Below are 18,267 nucleotides of genomic sequence, written 5' to 3'. Positions count from 1 at the left end.
CATTTTAGCAGGCAACCACAAACACACAACCTGTGCGTCTACTATAAATACTTAGCAAAGTTTCCTTCATATTTTATTAATTACACTTTTGACAGATTCTTAAACAATACATTACATCCTGCATCTAGTGGAGTTTTCCCTTTAAAGATTGCTGAAGAAGACTCTTTTTAACTTGGCATCTTAGTACCCCTTTAGTGTCTCAGTGCTCCAGCCAGCTCACAGGAAAACAAAGAGTACTCAGGAGGTTATCATCGGTGCACTTGCAGAGGTTACAGTCAGACTGTACAATGCCTTCATGGAATTAGAAATAAAAACATCATCTTTGCGAAGACTACTACAGTAGATGGCACTGTTTTACTGAAAGGCCGTGTCAATTTTAAAATGGGCAGCGAGGAGGGCAAGTAACATTGTAAAGCAAATTACAATGTCTTTTTTTTTTTTTTTTTCCTATTAAGGTGTTAAAATTGTATTCAATGTGTGCACTTTGTTACACCTGTTCACATTGCCCTTTTTCACAGAAGACATTCTGACACAGTCGGAAAAGCACAGGTGAGAATGACCACATTTCCCCCCCGGGAATTCAAACAGGATTTCTGACTCTGATTCTTAATGATAAAATGAGAGCTTAATGAGAGATTGACTGTCCTGCAGCGGTGGAAAAACTACTCAGATCCTTTACTTTAACACAAGATTAAATGCCACAATGTAAATAGTTCTTTACAAGTGAATGGCTTGCATTCAAAAACTGATTTTACATTTTAAAAAATATTCTCTTAATGCAGGTGAAAAAATACATGTCACAGTTCGACTATTGCATTTCTTTCAACATGTGTTTGCAGTGAGACAGAACGAGGCAGATTGGTAAATAAGACAAAATTAATTTTTTAGGAAATTGAAACTGCACTGAAAATAAACAGCACTGTTACAAAGAAAAAAAAAAAATCGAGATGAAACTTAAGTTGATGAAAATGATAATGACAATGATGAAGGATTAACAGGTTTCATCATAAGGGATTATGATAGGGAATATAAAGGAATAGGAAGTAAATAAAGCTGCCACGTATACGTGAGGACTAACAAGTAGTTATGTCAGTAGAAGAGTGAAGTACTAAGTGGAATAAAATGAAAAACAAAAATTCCATTACGTCAGACTACACAACTTAAATAAACTTGGAAACTTTCCACCAATGCTGACATGACTGACTTGGACTCAGACTTAAACACTTGTGCTTTTCCTTCTATGACAAATGGGCTGTGAAAAATAAGAAAATTCTTTTCGAATGCACTCACTTCATGTCTTACTTCACTTATAATAAATAACTAAAATGAGTTCAAAAACAACTGTACTCTGAGATACAGATTTATATGGTCATACAACTTGTACAAGAATCTCACTATTGTTTTTTTCTTATGTTTGGAGAATAAAAATTAGCTAGTTGAACAATTTAGGCGCTCACATTTGAAAGCAGGTCAAGTGAATCATGACATTAATAAACTGATTAACTGTAAGCATTAAAAAAAATAAATAAATAAAAATGCATCATCCAATACTAATTTCATGTTCATCTCTCAAGTGATTTGGTTTTCCTTACACTGCATAACTGGTAATAATCTTTATCATTTGTGTTATTTGCAGTTTTTTTTTTCTCTGTGCCATTTAAAAATTGATAATCACCAATCAATGAATTGCCAGATAAAATGTGAGGAATTGCTGTGACATCATCCTTTGCACCTTGACTGGATCACTACTTTGTCCACTCCAGCCGAAAAGACAATGACAGAAGTCAGACTACAGCTCAGGGACAATCAAATATCTATAGGATTAACATGTTAGCACCTACACTACTTCTCCATGATGTCTTTTTGCATTTAACACAAACTGTCTGATATGTCATGACATCTTAGCCTGCTTGATTAAAACAAACTGGAATAAATATTTCTTTTTTTTTATTATTATAAAGGATTTAAGTATCATCAGAAACTTATTACATCCGCCATCATGCAGCCCAAATCTTTAGCCGGCCAAGGTTGTCAAGAACTCCCACGTCTTTGACGAATATCCTTGCCCCTTTTAAGATGAAACAGAAAAGATCACAGACACATTTCTTTTCACATAATAATGATGACTATTATATCCCCATCTGATTCACCAGTCAGATGAAGGGAAGGTTACAATGCGGGACCAGGTTCTCCCAAGACACTGGCTCCATGTGAAGTAGAAGGTCCGGTCTTCGTTGGTTGGGAGCACTTCTGCCAGGTGTTGTTTCGACGAGGAGTATCTTTATCACCCAATGAGGCAGAGACAGGTCCTTACACATCTGTGATTACATGACTACGCTGGACATCATCCAAAAACAACACAGCAGCTGATAACAAGGGAGAGGTAGAATCACATGATCCTCCTTCGTTCAGTAGCAGTGGTACTGTTGACCTAGTGAAAATATATCCTCTTATGGTAGTCGTGTTTGACGAACACAGATGACTGAATGATTAATTCTGGTTCACAGTGTATCACAGGAGCACGATTTTATCCAGTCTGAATGAATAGGTGTTGAGTTGAGACTCCTTTCTCTTCCCTGTGGGTCAGCCCACTGCATTTGGCCTGTACAAACTCAGGTGGAGCCCTTAGGGATGCTAGTCATCCAAGTTGGGCCTTGAAGTGTCATCGGGCAGGGCACCATTGAGCTCTTGAAGGCTATCAATTCCCAGATATCCCAGTAAAATCTCACTCCGGCGATGGGAAAGTTTCAAGATGTCTTCAGCCAAGCACTGAGCAGAAGTGAAGCGGACCTTGTCGTGGTCAAACATATCCTTAAGGTACTGTACAATTTGTTGCTGCAGAGGAGAGACAAATAAAATACAATGTTGACTTTAAGCTTAAAGGGCTGGTTATCTACTGATTTAACACATGAAGATGACAAATAGGCCATAATCCCATAAATGGATTAATAGCAGAATTAAATGTAACACACTCAAAAAAGCAGAGGTGATTGATATAGATTGATAAGAGCGAGACTTGCCATAAACACTTGCCCCCCCACCCCCCAGACATTTTCTGTGTTGCTCTAGTTATTAAATTTTGCAACACACTGCATGTTCTCACCTTAAAGATGGTGCACACCTCACTTAAGTGCTGCCTGGGTCCCAAAAATCCAAAAGCTAAAACTGGGCTCACATGTTCTGATATGGAATAGAAGTGGGAGATAAAACCATCAGGGACCTGCGAACAGTAGAAAAAGGTCTGTCAACACCAAAGCTGAACGTGTGACTGTGCTTTGAAAACGTATTTATATCTGGTTCAAACTCACCATGAGCAGACGCCTTTTTGCTTTTAGCACAGACCAGCAAGCAGTTGCCAGAGCCTGACAGAGAAACACAAAACTGTTTAAGTTAAAGCTCACTTTTGTTTGTGTTGTTTTGTGTGTGTGCGTGCAGGAGTGAAGATTTACTGTCTCTTTAAAGCTGTCAGACAGCCAGCGATTCCTCAGCACAGCCACGACGGAAGAGGGAGGGCTCTCCAGGTCTTCGAACGCATCCATCAGGATGAAGTCCAACACTATGTCGAAAAAGTTCATACACACAACCTGCAGAGATGATGAAGCATAGAACCCAACAGGGCATTGTGTGAAACATGAAAGTGATGCAAACAGAATGAACTAAACCTAAACCTAAAAGATGGATTACCCATTCAACTACTGCATGACCTCAAAAAGGAGCTTTACAACTAAGACTGAGACTGTGGGGTGCACTTAAATTAAAGTGTAATTCAGAGCAATCATAGGGTTTCTCGGGTTCATGCAAACTGCTGGAATGACTATAAATAAACCAATAGACCAATACATTTAGAGCAATGCTGTTAGATGTGTAAAGCTAAATGTTGTTCGGTGAATATCCTGAAGCACTATTATTCTGTATGATCTAATACATTTTTCAGCCATGTACAGTCTTACACTTGCACCTACATTGGGTTACTTTCATCGACACTTGCTTAAAAATAAAATAGATTAGATGGCACGACAGGTAGGACAGCATTATTTACCCCTCGGCCCTCCAGCTCCATCTTGGTGATGGGCCAAGTTTCCTCTCTCTGAGTGTAGAGCAGCATGTCCTGATAGCTCTCTAGGAAGGCTTTGGGACTCTGTGTTTCAGCAAACAAAAAATAAAATAAAATAAAATGAAGAACACAGGATATAGTAGTTAGAGCTGTGCCAGTATTACCCCATGAACAAAACCTTGTCCTGTTTATCCAAGTTACGCATGAAAACTACAGGGGATCGGAATGAATAGTTTATTTTACCTTGTTTGCTTTTACCATTAACCCTGTAATCATTTGCTTCCCAGTCTCCATAAAAAATGTTCGATGAGTTTCATCTAACAAAAGGACCTAAAAGGGGGGAGGAGAAGAATAAAAGAAATCAATCATTTTGTGACCACAACTTCTTGAACAAATTGCTAAAGTTATAAAATGGAGATCAGGTTTCATCACAGCACAGACTTGTTTTAAAGTGTAATATAGTACTGATGAGGCATCCAAACCACATTCAGCTCCACTGTGAACTTAAATTACTCATTTTTCTCAAGAGGAGCCAAGAGGGACTGATCAATGAAAAATAGTGCTATAAAAACCATCATGGAGCAACCTCATAGCTTTTGGCTGGATGTTGCTGAAACAAAGAAACCTAACTTGCTGCCTCTGGCACCGGCACAGAGGCGGCATATTTCTTCTCAAGTTTGTTGGAGTTTGCCGCAAGTTTTCTATTATTGGTTTGTTACACTGTATGAAAACTGAGATGATGAATCCAGCAAAAAGAAAAAGACACAGACACACACACACACAAAATTGGACAACCATCTTACACCAGAACCAACGCCTTGTTGAAATTGACAGAGATTAACCTAATAAAAACTTTTTAATTGCATCATCTCTATTGTCATAACCTGCTCTGCACAAGCTTTTTCTTCTTTGCAAACATTGACAGCTTTCCTGCCAGAGGACTCTGGAAAAAGAGCAAGAAAATTTCAGCTGGCTTTGCAACACAGCAATGTTTTGAAGGGCAGGTCCTTAAAGTGTTTGAATGGGGCCTATAAGTTCTCCAACTGCAGTATAGATTAGGAATTGGTTTGAATGCCTCAAAATAATAAAGGTGGTGGGGTTTTCTCATCCAGAGAAAAAGATCTATGCGATATGAGCTGAAACAGACCTGGAATGCTTGTCTCACACAGTGAAGTTTGGCAAGAAATTCTTGATCACCGTAACATTCAAGTAATTCAGTCCTGGTTAAAAAAAAAAAAAAAGAGAGAGACAGATGGAGAGGAAATTCAATGTTGATTTGGCCACACATTAGTAAACTGCTTATTATTGACATGCACTACCGTCACAGAAGAACACAGGTATGTTGGTGAATCAAAGCCTGATTGTTTCTTCTGTCTCTGTTTTGCTGAAGGCAGATATCTGGCATTTTACTTGCTAAATGCTCCACTATGTTTACATGCCGTTTATCATTTGGTGTTGCACAACAGTGAAGGTGAACCAAAACAGTTAGGTTGAGGAATGTAAAACAAACTATTTCATCAAGATAACTTTTTGTGTGTGTCAAAGAATGATTTCTTTGGAATAACACGTAGTCATCACAGCTTTAGGCGAGGATGTTGAGTTTAACAGTTACCTCAGGGACCTATAGGTCACTTTATTCTCCCGGACCAAAGACAAGGCTTCTTCATAAAGGGCTGCAGGTTTAAGTGGGTGGTAGACTTCTTCGACAGCCATAGCATCAAACAGCTGCATGGAAAAAAAACACAATATACCTCAATACACAGTCCAGGTACATTACATGCAGCAGACAGAATAGTTAGACCTACTAGGTGCACTTGAATGTGTTCAAATTACGTGGGGGGGCGAGAGGAAGTCTGTCCCTGCTCTAATTGATCTTGTTTCCCCATCAGAGAGCAGAGAAGAGAAACTCACCTCTGCAGCCGAGAAGAAGGAGTCCTCAGATGTGACAGTAGTCGCATCATCATCTCGCAGTCTACTGAAACTCTCCACTTGAGGCAGGATAAGAGTCCCTTCACTCTCTGACAAAAGAACAACACAAAGAGATATGAAATGTAGGTTCTCACTGTAAAGCCAACATTTAAAATGCAATCCTCTTTCATTGCCAAATTCTCGCAGTGCAGAGCTCCTCATTCCTCAGACTTCAGCACCATTTTCTCCTTCATAAGTAAACTTATTATCCTCTTTTACAAAAGGTCAAATACAGATCCACATAACTCTTACCAAAGTCTGCTAGGACACTGTCTGTTGGGATGCTGCTGCCAAAATCTTCTTGTAGGTGATATGCCCTGTGCAACAATGTCTCTAACTTTTCAGCAAACACTTTATTACGGGCTTCGGTCTATAATGAAGAAAAAGAAAATTAAGGACTCCCAAAGTTGATCTAATGTTATGCAATTAAAAACTCAGGATTTCAGGATTAACGTAACCTATTTCACTTATATTGTTGTGGCACCTTGTTACCTATGGCCAAACCAATAACATCTCAGTGAAAATGAATGAAATTCCACCATGAAATACCAGAGTGAACACTATTTGGAAAGGGGTATAAATAGAGGGCTGGTAATGGCTGTGCTATGGTTACCATGGGATAGTCTCCAGACATTGCCCCCTGCAGAGCGAGGCTGTTGTTGCTGGAGGTGGAGTGGGTGTGAGGGCGAAGATTAAGGGCCTGTTCCCACTTTTTCAGAGCCTCCTCAAACAGCTCCATTCCTGGCAGAAAAAAAGGAAAAATATAGACTTGTTCACAGAAGGACAAGACAATGGGCCAAAAGTGGTCATGCAGTGACCTGCAGCCACTGGTGTCAGTCCTGGTACAATTAGGACTTTATCAAAAACCCTGAGTCTTTACAGATTCAATTTGCCAGAATGATGGAATTCAAAGAGTTTATGCGGGATAATCCAAATGTTCAAGAACAGCACTATGGGTCCAAAGGTCCAGCAAATACCTGATTATATCCAATTGTTCTGCAATGCAGTAGCAGGTTGAAACTCCCTTTGCACATTTTGGGAAAGGCTCGTTTATAATTATGGGTAGCTATGGGTAGTACTATAATTAGTTATTTCTAATTAAAAAGCACTTACAGCAAAGGAAAAGTAGGGCTTCTCTACCTACCCTTTGTATTATAGCTTAGTAGACAAAAAAAAAAAAACAAAAACAAAAACCCCCAATATCCATCTTATTTCAATTACAGTTTGTATGTCGCATTTTACTGAAACTTAAAGTAATTGAAAATGCCTACCCATTAAATACAGATTCTCTGCATTAGCATCCTCTACTGCCCCCGACTCTTCCACCACAGGCTCTGCTTCCCAGGGGGTGGAGGGATTGGCAGACTGATTTGGGGAGCTTGGTACCCTCATCTGTGAAAAAAAAAAAGACACATTCAATACAAAATAAAAAGACAATGAGGAATAAGGGAAGAGGTAAACAAGCAAGCCAAGAATAAAGAAAAGGTGGAGTATGAAACTTACTGATGCCAGGCTGTGAGAGGAACTTGAGTGTTTACTGGGAGCCAGGGAAGAAATTCCACTCAGGGTGTCGTTGCTCCTGCTGCTTGGGCTCATCATCTGTCGTCCAATGAATGGACCTGTACAGACAAATAGGAATATTCTCGTTTGAACATGTCTAAGCAAAAGTCAGCCTTTCATAACCTTCAACAAAAATGCACACACCTCTCTTTAATGATGAGGGTCTTCCTGTCTTCATCAAAGCCTCAGGTATTCCCACGGTCTTTTGGCCCTCCTTCCCTTGGGATGCCTGTTTCCTTTTTCTCCCACGCCTTTTGAGCTGATGAGCGGTGAGAGCCAGAGCTACACTGCCCAGCGCTGTGGCAAAGAGCACCTTTTTCAAGCTTGGGGTAAGCTTTAGCTGAGAAAATATGGACTGGAAGGAGGAAAAGCAAAGATGGGCAGTCATCTTAGTCACAAAGTTACTGATTGTTACTTATTTCCCATTTCATGAGTGTGAAAAGGACTGTTGTGTTTGAATATGCAAACCTTGGCTGTTTGCAAAGTGGCTTACCTGCCCAAATGTGGAATAGAGAAAGACTGGTATCTCTGCCACAGTCATGGCCAAAGCCTGGGCAACAGACATCCCGCCTGCTTGCTTGACTGACATCTCAGAAATCCAAATGCCTTCAGCCCACAGTCCTCCTGCGCTCCCTCACATATGCTCTCAATGAGTTTTCCTGTCTGCTCTGAGATCAGCCAGCTCAGAGCTTGCTGATGAACCTTGTGTCGTCATTCACTCCTGACCTTCCGCTCCACACTGGTCCAGGCAGCTAACTGCAGTTTCATCAACCTACACCAAATAAGACATTGGTTTGGGAAATTTTCTCAGAGCACAAGCATCTTATATTCATAGCTGCATTGGACTGCAAAGTCCTTGTGACAACAATGGGCATTACAAAAGTTTTTTCTGCTTCCATGGCTAGATCCAGACACTGAATCAACTTGCAAGGGTTTGTGGTTTAGACTGTGTTAAGCAGCAGACCAATTTGACATCGTGCCAGCTGACTATCTATCTACAATGTGTGATATGCAGCCAGTTGTGCTGCACGATCAACAGCAGGGTTGGCTTCAGGGTGACAAGACTGGTAGACTTTCTCAAATTCAATAAAACATGGGCCTACATATGGAATGACTCATTTTTCCAGCAGCAGAAGATGTTTATAGAAATATTTATAGAAATGCTGTTAATACCAAAATCAGCACCAGTAAAGAGGTAGCAGCTCCAACAGGCGAGTAATGCTAACGTTAGCTGGCACCTTCAGTTAGCTTAGCTCAGCCCGACATGCCCCTTCACATCACGGCATCAACCAGGTCACCCGGAACGGGGCTTTAAACGGACACCAAAGAAGTGCCAGCTTTGAGTAACACCATCAACACATCTATTAAAATAACCTCCACAAAAACGGGTACATACAGCGCACATCCGAGGCGGCAGGAAGGACGTTCCGGTGTCACAGTCGGGAAAAGCCGCACACCAGATTTTTTGCTCGGAGGCGGTACTTTCGAAAGGTGACGGAAATGAGTGACACGTCTGTTAGCCAATCAGGTGTGGAACACAAAGAGGTCGAATTCCTTTATGGGCCAATAGAATGATAGGTAGGAGGGGGAAATACTTTTACAAGCCAATCGCGTCGCAGATCAGAGAGCATCGCTCTCTTGAGAGGATAAAAAAAAAAAAACAACAACAAAAAAAGAAGGAAAAATCAGGAGAAAGCAGCTACGATGTTTTCTGACGGTTGGTCAAGAGTACAAGACATAGAGGCGAGGGGGATTTTTGTCACTGTGATGTTTTTATTATCACAGCTGAGTCTTTCCTGTTTTAAAATGAACACAGCTGGGTTTTTAAAATGGTAACTTTTACGACTTTGTACTGTGAAAAAGTGGTTTTACGAGTTTCACTGAAGGCAACATGACAACAGTCCGTTAATCCGTTAGAATAATCAGACAGGATTGCTTCCGGTTTTGATATTCCGTTTTCAGAGTAAAAGCTCAACGGGCTTTATTATGGGACAGTTATTTGATAGGATACATTAGATTACAGGGTTTTAGTTCAGATCAGTGAGTGGATTAATAGATCTATTTTAACATCAGTCTAATTAACATTGAAAAACAAATCTCTCACTTCAAACATAAACTTAATGCTGTATAGTTCCTCTATCTATCTATGTATGTGTGTATGTAAAATGAAATTAAAAAACATAGTAATACAAATCATTATCACGAATCACAATTTAAGCCTTTCTTATTTTTATGTTAAGCGTTAAGACATATTTTTTATTTCATAATATACATTTGCCAGGATAACATTTTATTTCACGATGCATTAATTGCATGAAAAAAATGGGGGTAAATGCCGTATGACAGTAAAATCATTTTCATTTTCAAAGCACATTTTAAACTTAAATTGTCTATTACATCATAAATTCCTGTCCAATAACATTTGCTTATTATGACAGTTAATTGCGATATTTCGTAATGATTATAGGTTCTTCTACATATTTCACTTTCGTTATGGCTTTCACAGTGTTAGCTCGGATGTGACTTTGTTGTGAAAGTCGGACCGGAAAATTTGCTCCAGATAAACTCACAGTGCTGATTCAGGGCCTATAAAGAGCTGAAAGGCTGCTACGTTAACAAACTGTGCGACACCACAGCGAAGTGATTCCATTTCAGCGTTAATCGACATACGTTTTAGATAAGATAAGAGTAATGTCCGGAGGCGAACTTCAAATCCTTTATTTGACATCACTCTCCTGAACTGAGGATCCGTTAAAATATTTATAAACATGAATCCTCCTTGGCTGTGGTCGACTCTCTCGGCTCTTCTGCCTCAACTTATACGGCTGGAAAAATGAGATCAGTCCGGCCCTGTGCACCGGGGCTCTCCAAACAGGCCTTGATATGAAATCCCTGGTAAGATTTTATTATTATTATTAAGCGCAAATCCCGGCGTGCACCACGCAAACCCGCCTGACCCGCTTTATCTGCTGCACAGATGCTCCGCTGCCTTTTCCTGATCAGCCTGAGCCTGCTTCTGCTGTTTTGGTTTGGACATGTGATCACACGGGACGGTCCGCCGCCTGCTGTGCTCAGGGCCACCGGGACGAGGGGCTACACCAGGATCAGCCCCGGCAGGACGGACCAGGTGAGGGGCAGGACCTCAGGAGGCCGGGGTCTCCCAGAGAAGGCCCGAGGAGGTTTTGGTTCCAAGTGGAATAACTTGCTCAAATTCAAGCTTGTGGCTGTGCAGACATTTTCCAAGAAAGCCCAAAGCTGTTGAGTTTTGCGTCATGATAGGTCATTGGGTGCTGCAGGGCAATTTTATCTACTAAATCTATGATAAAAATGAATAACTCATACTGCCTCCATACAATGCTCAAGAGAAATACTTATTTTTCTTCTTCTTCGTCTTCTTTCCATTATAATAATATTCTAGTTGTGCATAATTCATAACCTAAAACAGCCCTTTTGTCTTTTCTCGGTCAACAGTTTCTGGATATGCACTGCAACCACTGTGCCTTGGTCTCCAGCTCAGGTCAGATGATCAGAGCTGGCTTAGGTGAAGAGATTGACAGGATCGAATGTGTAATCCGGATGAACAATGCACCCACAAAAGGATATGAGAAGGACGTAGGGAGCCGCACCAGTATTCGGGTTGTGTCTCACACCAGCGTTCCCATGTTGCTAAAAAATGAACGCTATTATTTCCGGCACTCGAGAAATACAACTTATGTGTTCTGGGGTCCTGAGAGGAACATGAGGCAAGATGGGAAAGGACGCATCTTTAACACTCTCCTGAAAATAGCAAATAAGTATCCGAAGGTCCGAATCTACACTGTGAGCAGAGAGAAGATTCAGTACTGTGACAGTGTGTTTCAGAATGAAACTGGAAAAAACAGGTACAGTTTGAGTTAACTTCCCACTCTCGCCTGATGCATTGTTTCTTTTTCTTATCACAATAAAGTGGTGCTTATATAGCCAACACAGCCACAGGAAATTCAAGTTTTTATTCAGGCTATTAATGACTATTTACACTGCCATTTAATCCTTCCGATTATTGTTATAGAATTGAATCTATGAAACGTTGAAGATATATATTTATTTGTAATCTAGTCATTTGTGTTTTAGTTTTTAATATGCTTTTTAAGAACAGACATTTGGTGTCTCTCACTCAGAATGAAAACAGGAGCGTTTCTCAGCACCGGATTTTTCGCCATGATCCTGGCAGTAGATATGTGCGACACCATCAGTGTCTACGGGATGATCGACGATAACTACTGCAAGTGAGATATTTAAAAGTTATACCAGCATTGTCTGATCCACACTCCAAGCTCCATCTCAGCTTTTTTATTTTGATATCTTCCATAATTTCTCCCTACTTGTGTTATTTGCTCCTCCTGACAGCCGGGCCAATCACAGCGTCGTTCCCTACCACTACTACGAACAAAACCGTATCAACGAGTGCAGGATGTATAAAATACATGAACACACGCAACGAGGGGGCCATCGCTTCATCACAGAGAAGGCCATCTATGCCAAATGGGCAACACAGCATAAAATTGAGTTCAACCATCCCTCTTGGAGCCTCTGACGAAGCAGATCCTGAAAGACCCAAGGTGCTCCTTGACTGCAGAGAGGTATTCACTTTTGTTGGCTTCTAATCCTCTCTGCTGGATATTTTAAAGTTGCTGGAGGAGGAACTTTATCATAAAAGTACATAAAATGGTACTCACAGACTCCAACTTTAATTTGGGCTTCTTTTCTTTTTTAGCAAAACAAACATTTCTTTATTTGACCGTTAGAATATTGATACTGGGCTCATTGTCCTGGAACCCCAATTATAAAAATATAAAGAATTACCAGCACTTAAATGATAAAACCTTCATCAGTTACTATCAGTATAGACTCTGACATAACAAGCACCTGAACTACACAAAAGAATATTAACGCTATAACTTACAATTTTGAATTTCTTTAGTGCCTTGGTGTCATTTTGTTGTGCAATCTGGCTGATGTCATTAAAAGTTACAATATGCACCTTCACTCTGTGAGACAAAGTACTCTAGAGCTATTTATTATGTTTATTTGGTGTTAATCAAAATCAACCTAAATTTTTTTAAAGTAACCCAACACCAAAAGTTATTACATTCACAATAAAACTTAGATAAGTTAACATTACAATAAAACTGATGTTACAATAAAATGATAACATTCACAATAAAACTAGAAAGAATAAAAAAATGACCTAAATGTAAATGAGAGAGTATTTAGTAATCACTCCAGTATTGTTTTTTCCTGCCCTCCTTCTTGTCATGTGGTCAGTATTTTTGCCTCATAACGTGGCAATCCCTCAAATCATCAATTTCAAATGTTACATAAACCATTGTCCATGAACAAGTGTTATTAGACTGTGGCACATTTCATTATTTTCTTCCCTTCGGTGTTTTTTTTTTTTTTTTTTGTTTGTTTTTTTAACAAATTCACATTGAAACTGTAACTTTATGCTTCATCACCTACTTACTGATACTGACGCTTTCAGCTGTTTACTTGTCCTGAGTACAACCAGCTGCAGTGTTGTGATGCTTCAGTGCTACAGTAATCAGCTCATCGTTTAACCAACACATTGGCTCATTTTTATGTGAACAGTGTTCAGATGTTTCCATAAGGTCCAGAGTGCCATTAAACCCAAACAGGGTGATATCAATTTTAATGTGGTACATCATTTTATGTGTCCTCATGCTACACAGACACACAACACCACCTTTCCACTCATGCATATTACACATGATTATGTTTAAAGTTCCACTGTCCATCCCTTTCATTGTTCGGCACCATAGACTTTAATATTGTTTACCCTATACATTGTGTTGCCTGTTTACAATGAAAACTATAGTGCTGCCTTTTTCAGCTGCTTTTTGCTTCTATTATATTGAAATCCAAAGACTGTAATAGTATTTGCACTATCGCACAAACTACTGTGTCAAAGTGTTCTAGATTAAAGACATAAGCTGTTTTGATTTTAATAGATTAGTCATGATTTTTTTTTTTTTTTTTTAGAGAGGATGCTTTTGTAGTGATATGTACAAAGTAAAAACTTGAATGTAAATTTGACTGTTGGCCACTGCTGCTGTGGGAGAGAGTGTCATCTGTAAATAAAAGGAATAAAAGTGCTGTCCAATGGAGTCTGCCTAAATATGTGTGTGTGACTAACACTCATCCTAAAACACTAAAGACAATCGGACTAAACAAAAAAAATGCAAATTTCATATTTCAAAAATGCCCATCCTGAGCAGCGGAGGTAAAATAAGGTGAACTGAAAGCTAATGAAACAATTTCAACTTTTGATCAAGTTGGTTGTAAAAAGGCAGTGCGGAGAATCTGTTCACACATTTTATGGCATTATTTTGATGACAACAGAATAGCAAAAAAAAAAAAAAGGCAAGTAAGCTGGTTGGTTGAGCCATTAATGACCGAAAATATTCGAAGAGAAGAACCAGACTTTGGCTTCACATGATGGAGGCGCAGTGAAGGAAATGGGCCTGGTTTGGGATGAACTGGACAGGAAGCGACGGGCAAAACAACCTTCAAGTGCAAGACAATAGAGGGAACCCTCACTTCCACAGAATCATTTCTTTTCTATTGTAATAATACATCATCTGTTTGGAAATGAGTCCAGTGACAGCTTTAAATCTCCATTTGTCTGTTCTTTAGTACCATTTGAAAAACTACAGTAAAAACTTAGTAAAACGTTCGCTTTTAGCTACACACTCAAATCCAATCCAAGTCAACAACAACAACAAAAACATCAACATTGTCGTCATCGCCCCCCTCGCGCTGCAGCTGTCGACGTGCCGATGACGTCAGAGTTGGTGCTGCAGGAAAATGGGGGACCGCAAAGGCCATGAAACGGTAAATATCCGGATTAAATACTGCTGCCTGCCACACGACCAGTCAGATTAAATCCTGATCCGATCATCTGGATATTATGATTTTTTTTTAAGAATTGTCGACAAAGATGTGGACGGAGAAAGTATTGCGTAATTATGATAAATAAATAAATATATATATATATATATATGTTTGGTTTTTTTTTTTCTTGTCTAACCAACGATTTTATTTCTTTGGATCTTTACGCCGAATATAACATGTAAATGAAGCCAGGCGTTTTGTTTTTTTTGGTTTTTTTTACTATTCCGCTTTTCGGGGTTAAAATCGTGACGCTGTTTTATTTACATGTCAAATGCATCTTGAATTTACGGTTCGGTGAAGCGCATGTGGGGCTGATTGCTCGTTTCCTGTCTTGTCAGATATGACAGAGTGCCGCAGCCAGTGTGTTGGTGCACGGCCTGATCCGAAATCATGGGGCTCAGGCTCAGTGGCAAGGTAAGACAGCATACCAGGAGAAGGTGTGGCCCTTCACCATCACCATCTTCATCAGTGGCATCCTCAGCACCAGACAAAACTTAAACACGTTTACTGGTGCTTTCCCGTTATAACGAATACGTTCCTTATATTACATTTATTATGTGTACCGTTTATTAAATGCTGGTATTCTGTTTAAACGCGTTAAATGGGAGATTTAAAGTGACTGCAGATTAATTTTTCAACTCTCAGTGACAAATGGCTATTGCAGTTACTCAGAGCACAATCACACATCTCCAGACCACTTTTTTTTTTTTTTTTTTCAAACCTCAAATATCTCTGGACTACTTGTGTTGATTATATTAAGTACTGTTAACACACAGTAACGCATCATAATAGCTCATTATAATGTACCTCACAAACTAGAGCTGTTGCTTACACTGCAGGGCCAACAGAGCCACAGGATGGTGATCTTTTTGGCCATCTTCATCCTGATGACTCTCCTCTTCCTGTACGGCTCTAACAATGTCAACGATGTCGTCTACGCTCCCTTCCACATGGCTACAAATCACCCCCTCAAAATCACGGACCTGAAGAAGTGGGGTGGGAAAGATGGTTACGTCCCATTTAACGGGAACAAGGTATTTCATTTAGCTCGCACACAAACACAGAAACAACAGCTGCAAATGAAACTGGCAAATAAGTGAATGCTTTGTTTCCTGTTATGTGTGTTAAGTCATCGAAAACAGCACATTCCTTCTCACCACACGCATCTGTCAGATAAGTGGCAGTTTGTTTTTCTTAATTCGGGCCAACAGCCAAACAATACTACACATGACTAATGTTAACTATGTTTTCGATTGCAAGTTCTGATATGGGATTTTTGAATCTAATTCAAATATGAGAGTACAAATGCATCTGTTAGAAAAGGAATGCAGTGTTAGTGCAGGAAGTATGTGACGCATTCACTTTATTTCTGCCTTACTAATTAACGCTGGTAATTTTCTGGAGAACTTTTAAGGTATTAAAGTGTCATGTTGTCTTTTTTTCACCTCAGAGTATGACCTTACACTGCCAAAACTGTGCACTGGTGACTAGTTCCAGCCATGTCCTGGGGACTCAAGCAGGAGAGGAGATCGACCACACAGAATGTGTGATTCGTATGAACGATGCCCCCACGTTGGGGTACGAGACGGATGTAGGAAGCCGGACTTCTCTGAGGGTTGTCGCCCACTCCAGCGTGTTCAGGGTGGTCCGAAGGCCGAACGAATTCTTACACTGCACGGAAAAAGATCCTGCGATCATCTTCTGGGGTCCCCCGAACAAGATTGGGAAAGATGCAAAAGGAACTTTGTACAGACTGATCCAGAGAGTCAGCATGACCTACACTAACTTGTCTTTTTACAGCATTACGTCAAGCAAGATGCGCAGGTTTGACAGTCTCTTTCATAAGGAGACTGGCCGAGATAGGTGAGTATTTAAGGAGGCAGTAAAATCCTAATTGCATTATTGTCTCTTTGTCCGGTTTTGGGAAATGATCACTTTGACGACCTGCGATTTCTCGTTTGTTTTTCTATTTAGGCAAAAATCTCATTCCTGGCTGAGCACAGGCTGGTTCACCATGGTCATAGCCATTGAGATATGTGATAACATCAAAGTATATGGGATGGTTCCAGCCAATCACTGCGGGTGAGTGCAGATCGTAGACTGTACAACAACATGGGCCACATTATTGCAGTTCACAAATAAACATGTTAATTCTTCTTTCCAGAAAAAAACCTGGATCAAAGAAATTACCCTATCACTATTACAAACCCAGGGGGGGGGATGAATGTATCACATACATACAGAATGAGGGCAGCCGAAGAGGAAACCACCATCGCTTTATTACAGAGAAACAGGTGTTTGCACGTTGGGCAAAGCAGTACAACATCACCTTCACTAATCCCAAATGGTCAAAAGACTGAAAACCTCTAAGAGATCTCACTGGACTCACGACAGCCTGGGCCACTACTGAAGACTGGATTTCACCGTTAACTTCCTCAACTGAGTGTTTTAAACAGACACACGATGGAGGACACTCTTTGGAGAAAGAAAACTGTGCCTGGATCACATGACTGAGAAGACGGTTGGAAATATTTCCTGCTGCAGAGGAATGCAAAAACACATTTTTGAGAGATTTCTGAAACACGCCGTGCATCTGTGTTTTAGTAAATAGCAAAGAAAATGAATATAAAGTGGAATTTTTACCTGTTTATAATGGGTTTGTTATGTATTGAAAATGCACTTGTTTCCCATGTTGGATGGGGATATATCAGCAAGCACTCTATATAGACGTGTAAGTGGCAACAAAGTACACATATATATCGCTTTCTTGTTCATTATACGTAGATTAGATTCTATAGTAATTGCAGTGACATTCAGCACATCACTAATTCTATCTATATAGCTTATATCTTATAAGCAATGTTGCCGGGTACATTATTTTTTATAACAGTTACTGAATTGATACCAAAAAGTAACATCTTACATTGAATAATATAGGCATTTAATCATCCATTTAAAATGAAAACCAAACATTTCATTAATGCATAACATCTGAATATTTAAAGGAAATAGAGTATTACGTAAATACTACTAACAATGTGACCAAGGCCTGAATGTCAGCTCACCTCACAATACACTCCCCCCCTCCCACCAACTTGGTGCTATGGACACATTTCAGGACCAGCCAGGTTCACAGACGTCAATATTGTTTGATCTGAAGGACAAAGAGGTACCTTCCGTTTGGGTGAGTCAGTGGGTCAGTTATTCTTGTGTGTGGTATGTATTCAGATTCCAGGTGGTCTCTAGATTGTGCTTCTCTGTTCATCACAAGTTGATGACCGATTAGTATGACAGTTGGGATTTCATAACATTTAAGTTGCCCTGCAAATTAATTTTAATGTTTAATTTTTTTTAGGAAAATTAAGACTATGAATATCAAGTTGTTGCCTCAGACCTTAATAGTTTTTACTAGGAGTGTAATGATCCTTCCTTTTGTGCAGCTTTTTTTTTTCTCTTGTTTTTTGGGAATAACCTAGATGTTCCACACTGCTGACTTGAATGTGTCTGCAGTCTCAGGGTTATCTATCATGAGCTGAATTTAAGTAAGCTGTTACCCCATGTGGGATCACCGATGTTCAGAGCTCAATAGTCACGTGAAGTAATAAGTCAATAATAGTCAGGTGAAGTAATAATTTTGCGGTTTACATGTCTCATTGTTTGTGAAATGGAGGTGGGGTCTGTTGTAGTTTCTGGATCATTACACTCCTACCTACTTTTTTTTTTTTTTTTTTTTT

General features: G+C 39.8%; 3 protein-coding genes across 5 annotated transcripts; 2 read left to right on the top strand and 1 right to left on the bottom strand.

The window, feature by feature from the left end:
• Positions 1–374: 374 nt before the first annotated feature.
• miga2 (mitoguardin 2) lies at positions 375–9,047 on the bottom strand. Its single transcript, XM_029515202.1, has 16 exons — positions 8,979–9,047; positions 8,076–8,354; positions 7,727–7,937; positions 7,526–7,641; positions 7,294–7,414; positions 6,636–6,763; positions 6,275–6,392; positions 5,966–6,072; positions 5,667–5,779; positions 5,202–5,274; positions 4,298–4,384; positions 4,040–4,138; positions 3,450–3,584; positions 3,309–3,362; positions 3,104–3,220; positions 375–2,835 (listed from the first exon to the last, which is right to left on the bottom strand). Exons 2-16 carry the CDS (start codon positions 8,169–8,171, stop codon positions 2,635–2,637), a joined length of 1,776 nt encoding a protein of 591 aa, XP_029371062.1. The 5' UTR covers positions 8,172–8,354; positions 8,979–9,047; the 3' UTR covers positions 375–2,634.
• Positions 9,048–10,183: 1,136 nt separating this feature from the next.
• On the top strand, positions 10,184–13,717 carry st6galnac4 (ST6 (alpha-N-acetyl-neuraminyl-2,3-beta-galactosyl-1,3)-N-acetylgalactosaminide alpha-2,6-sialyltransferase 4). 2 transcript variants are annotated; one of them, XM_029515205.1, is made up of 5 exons: positions 10,184–10,477; positions 10,560–10,709; positions 11,054–11,463; positions 11,740–11,847; positions 11,969–13,717. In XM_029515205.1, the coding sequence occupies exons 1-5, from the start codon at positions 10,466–10,468 to the stop codon at positions 12,153–12,155; spliced, it is 867 nt and encodes a 288-aa protein (XP_029371065.1). In that variant the 5' UTR covers positions 10,184–10,465; the 3' UTR covers positions 12,156–13,717. The 2 variants fall into 2 exon arrangements, with proteins under 2 accessions (XP_029371065.1, XP_029371066.1); XM_029515206.1 differs by lacking the exon at positions 10,560–10,709.
• A 699-nt stretch (positions 13,718–14,416) lies between these two features.
• On the top strand, positions 14,417–18,256 carry st6galnac6 (ST6 (alpha-N-acetyl-neuraminyl-2,3-beta-galactosyl-1,3)-N-acetylgalactosaminide alpha-2,6-sialyltransferase 6). Of its 2 annotated transcripts, none has more exons than XM_029515203.1 (6): positions 14,417–14,473; positions 14,872–14,947; positions 15,373–15,567; positions 15,984–16,396; positions 16,508–16,615; positions 16,698–18,256. In XM_029515203.1, exons 2-6 carry the CDS (start codon positions 14,924–14,926, stop codon positions 16,891–16,893), a joined length of 936 nt encoding a protein of 311 aa, XP_029371063.1. In that variant the 5' UTR covers positions 14,417–14,473; positions 14,872–14,923; the 3' UTR covers positions 16,894–18,256. The 2 variants fall into 2 exon arrangements, with proteins under 2 accessions (XP_029371063.1, XP_029371064.1); XM_029515204.1 differs by lacking the exon at positions 14,417–14,473 and adding an exon at positions 14,503–14,594.
• Positions 18,257–18,267: the final 11 nt, after the last annotated feature.

The sequence above is a fragment of the Echeneis naucrates genome, chromosome 12, assembly GCF_900963305.1.
Source record: "Echeneis naucrates chromosome 12, fEcheNa1.1, whole genome shotgun sequence".
NCBI classification, from domain to species: Eukaryota; Metazoa; Chordata; class Actinopteri; order Carangiformes; family Echeneidae; genus Echeneis; species Echeneis naucrates.
The sequence above is the reverse complement of the archived record's forward strand: the minus strand, read 5'-3'. Positions and strand labels throughout refer to the sequence as shown.